Source organism: Trypanosoma grayi, assembly GCF_000691245.1.
Source record: "Trypanosoma grayi strain ANR4 Tgr_1195_V1, whole genome shotgun sequence".
In the NCBI taxonomy this organism is placed as follows: domain Eukaryota; phylum Euglenozoa; class Kinetoplastea; order Trypanosomatida; family Trypanosomatidae; genus Trypanosoma; species Trypanosoma grayi.
The window spans coordinates 1-4503 of record NW_008826814.1 but is presented as its reverse complement, the minus strand read 5'-3'; the positions used below and the strand labels follow the sequence as shown (position 1 = coordinate 4503).

At 55.5% G+C, this 4503-nt stretch overlaps 1 protein-coding gene across 1 annotated transcript; it reads right to left on the bottom strand.

The window, feature by feature from the left end:
- Nucleotides 1–836: 836 nt before the first annotated feature.
- DQ04_11951000 (hypothetical protein) lies at nucleotides 837–4436 on the bottom strand (the record flags this gene model as incomplete). The annotated part of the gene is made up of 1 exon (XM_009316649.1): nucleotides 837–4436. The coding sequence occupies one exon, from the start codon at nucleotides 4434–4436 to the stop codon at nucleotides 837–839; it is 3600 nt and encodes a 1199-aa protein (XP_009314924.1).
- Between the last annotated feature and the right edge of the window lie 67 nt (nucleotides 4437–4503).

Here is a 4503-nt window from a genome sequence, read left to right as displayed (position 1 = left end):
AAGGGCCAATATGAGGAAGAAGCGTCTCCGCTTGAGTACTGGCTCGGTGTGATGATCCACATATATACACGGCAAGGGAAATGGGGCCTCTGTACGTATGGCTCAGGCAGCAGCAGCAGCAGCAGCTGTAGCCGAATCCACAAGAGAAGCCACAGAAGAAAGATCTCTACGCTCGTCCCGCACTCAGTCGGCAATGTTGTTTAATGTTTGTGTCCCTTTCTGTTTGATCCTCTTCCTTCTCCCTTCTTTAAGCACACTGTCTGGGTCAACCCGCTAGGCGTACGGCTTCATTCTTCGTGGTGGGCGCGCCCTGCCGCTGCGCGTAATATAAAAAAGCACAACTCCTTGATGAAAGGGATTTAAAAAAAAAACATCGACTTTTTGTTGTCGCACATAGAAAACGTTTTCAATCTTGATTGTTGTTTTTCCTCCTTGTTTATTCTCTTAAAGGAGGTTTTGCTCTTTCCTTTGTATTCAGCCAATGTGCACAGTGTTGTATACGCATTACGTGTGGGCGTATACAACATGTGCACGAGCTATGTGAGCCACTGTGTATGTGTATTGCTTACTGTCGCACTCCTAATTGATTTCCGGTAGTGCTTTCCCCCTTATCGCTTGGACATCCTACCGCTCATATGCACGCGATCTCTCTCTCTCTCTCTCTTTGTCTTCATAAGTAACTGCACAGCACACATACATGCACACACAGAGCCACAGATATACACACACATATATATATATGTAGGGAGACAAAAGAAGAATGAGGAGCTTTTCAATCTGTTTATTCTGTTGCCATCATTTCGTTCTGTATTTATATTCACGTTTTGGTTTTCTTATTAGTTTTGTGAATGCTGTAGCGCACCGTACGGATTCCAGCGGTACTTCTGGTTTGACTCCTTGTACACGCGCAGCACCGACTTGGTGGTGGAGGAGGGAGTCATGCACACCTCCCTTGGGCTGTTCAGCTGCACGTCATTCGCCGAGTATCCGCTGCGTTCGTTCCCGTCGCGTGCTTGTGGGGATGTGTGTCGCTCACTGTCTACGTTGGCGTTACTGTCACGGGTATCGGACGGGCGTGCGGTGCGTGCATTGTACCACGTTGACTTCGCACCGTCGGAGAGCGGCAAGCGCACCAGCGGCGGCGGCGTCACCCCACGCCTCGAACGCTCCGCACTCGGGGTGTGGTTACTGTTGCGCGAGAGGGCGGGGCTGTCAATGTTGCTGACAAGGACGCCGGTGTCCTCGTTGGGGGCGCACGTGTGATTCAGCACGGGGACAGTGGCGGCAGAATATGGCACGGGCCCCACCTGCACCAGCAGCGGCGATGGGTAGCTGTTCGGGGATCCAGTCGACATCGGGAAGGGACTCGTGGAGAGGGGCATAGCAGCAGCGTAGTGCACCGACGACGGCGACTGTGAGGGCTGCTGCGGTGACTGCTGGTTCCACGAGGGCTGCCGCCAGGATGGTCCCAGCAGTGGGGTGGTGATGTTGCCTGAGTTGTTGCGCATGCCCCACCCAAAGTTTCCTAGTGGGTTCTCCCATTCCATTGGGGCGGTATCGAAGTATTGCTGATGCTGCTGTTGCTGCTGTTGCTGCTGGTACGGGAAATCCCAGAAGCCATTGCGGCTCGCATAACCGGCGTTGGTCCCATAGTACATATTATGGCTGACGGTGCTGTTGCTGTACGAGCTGGGGGCACGCTCGATCTCGCCTGTACCCCAACCTTCTACGAGCTGTGAGATCACCAGCGACTGATCATCCCTAAACTCGGTAGCTGTATTGATCATGGGACCCATGTTATTCATGTTGTGTGGCGATAACCTGTTTGGTGCACCCTGCATCCGTTTCCCAAACATGGGCAAATCGGGGGGAACCTGTCTTATGTTGTTGGCTGGCTGGCGGCCACCGGCTCCGTTCATATAGTTCAGCTGCTGTGGCGATAGCGCCTCTGGACGATCTTCCATGGTGCCGCTGCTGTTCGGCCTTCTGGTTTTGCCGTTGTTAACCGGTCCATCCGCATGTTGCGGCGTTGAAATGGAAGCGATACTCATTTTTCTTACAGTGGACCGTGATGCAGCGGCGCTACTGGCTGACGTTGCCTCCGTCTCCTTGACAGGCTCCGCTGGCGCACCGCCACCACCGCTGCCTCGCATTGCAATGCTGTGAAAGTAAGAGTAGCCATCGTGTTCAATATGCCACGGTCGAAAACGCGTGGTACACACAATGGGAGCTTTCGCCTCGCTCTGCACCATGTTTTCACCTTCATTTACGTTCTTAGCCAATGTGCAGTTCGGCTGCGGAAAACGCAGCCATCGGATATCCATATCCTTCGCTTCACGCGCCTTGCCGGCAATTCGCCGCATCCACGACAGCGCCACATCCTCCGCCCGCAACGAGCGATCCACTTGCCAGCAACGGTTCACTGGGTCACATCGAATCAAGTCACCGAAAGCCACGTGGATGTTTGGTACCTTCAATGGAGTGGAAAACATCCAGTTCTTGGGCGGGCGGCCTGTAGATAAGCGCCGCACGCTCGGCTGCATTCCCTCTTCTCCAAGCGATGCGGGCGGTTCGGGAGCGATGAGAGATGAAAACGGAGCCCCATCAAAGTCGCGGCCTACAGTAAATACGTCCTGCGCCTGCAGCTGCGTCCATGACAACAGCAAGGTCTCAGAGGTTGACGGTAGGCTTCTTGGCACAATATCAGCCATTGTTCGAGTCCGACTTTTATCATGGCTGGCTAGACGCAATTCGCCGCGGTAGACCAACGGTGGCGGCACCCGTGAGGTGAGCGCCATCATCAGGCTTTCTGTGGTGTCTTCAATGGGAACACACCACAACTTCTGCAGCGCCTCCACGACCTTTGAGTTGGTGAGGCGTAGCACCACAGCGCCATCTGCAAAGTAGCTGCAGATGCCCCTCTGCTGAAGCGCTACCAGAGGCGGTGGGGTTAATGCGTTGGGCTCTGAGCTATATTCACAGGAAGCCCCGCTCACGTGTGGTTGATTAGAATCTCCCCCTGTTGACTCCATTGATGTTCCATAAATGGTATACCCTGCGCCGGTTGCGTATGCGGCTTCTAACGCAGGGCCGTAGTCTATCGGCCTTAAGGGCTGTGACTCACCGAACTCCACAGAAGCTGGCTTGCTGTTTCGCTGTCGCTGCAAAAACTGTAATTTGCTTAACGTAGGAGGATCAGGCGTTAATGTCTCTAGTGTATCCATGAAGAGATGCACTTGTCGGCACAGCTGCAGCTGTGGTATATTTGATACCGCTTGGATGAAAGCGAGGTCAAGGCACCGCAGCAGAGACAGAGGATGGAGTTGAAGACACTGCCCTTCGCCTCCCGCATGAAGCACCTGCTTCTGCTCCTGCTGCTGTTGCTGCTCGTTGGTTTGGAGGGGGGCGCAGGACTCCGTCATGGTATTCGCGAATGCACGGCAGGCAGCCATCCATGCATGCGGCTGTTCACGCTCACCAACGTCACGCTCGACGCAGCCCGTAACCACAAGGCTCTCACTGCTGAGAGCGAAGGGGCCAGCGGGCGAGCATGGTGGCGACGATGGCACAGCTGGTGTTGCTCCGTCGCCCCGAATGCCGACCAGCTCATTCAACGTCCAGCATCCGTAGAAGCCACCCACACAGGCAGCTATCTGGGATCCATTCACCTCCCACACAAGCCACGACTTGTCCTCCTCCTGCAGCACTGACGCCGCCGCCACGGCCTCCGCCAGGCCGAGCGAAGTGATACTGTGCTCCCGCATGTTCACTGCAGAGCTGTTCTGGCGCAGCAGCACGACAGCGCATGGCACGGGGCGAACACGGCGAGACTTGGCGCTGCCGCCACTGCTCTCAATGTCACCGTCACCGTCCTTCACGCCCGCCCGCACAGCTGCGCTGAGCGCCTCCTCGTCGTCAAATATATTCTGCTCTGTTGTATCCACCAGCAGTTTGTATAGTGCTTCCGCCGAGGCAAACGGGGCCGCGATCGCTGGGGAGGCCTCCATGTAGGACTCTGTCCCCACAATCTCCCGTTTCTCGTCACCCAGCAGTTCCAAGTCGAAGTAGCACGCCGTAGGATCAATATACGCTGTGGGCTCCATGAACTGGGTGCAGTGGAAGTGGTACCGCGGATGCTGACGTTCCCGTGCAGCCATCAACTGCTGGAACAATACACTATCGGGGGAGGGGAAGTACCGTTTTATGAGCGGCACCAGGCGCAGCTGGTAGGACGTGAGAGATGGAGGGCACCGCTTGGGTGAGCCCATGTTACCTCCCTTCCAGCCTACGGGTGCCCCGCCGTCAGCACACCGTTGTTGTTGTTGTTGTTGCTGTTGCTGTTGCTGCCGTAAATGCACCTCAACAGAGGCGCTGACAAGCCATAGCGGGGCATCGCCATCTGCGTATAGCAGCCGCCTCGAGGGAGCCAACCCCATTGGTTACAGTAGCAGCAGAAAGCTAGGAGGTGAGGAAAGGGAGAAAAAAATAAATTGGACAGTGACG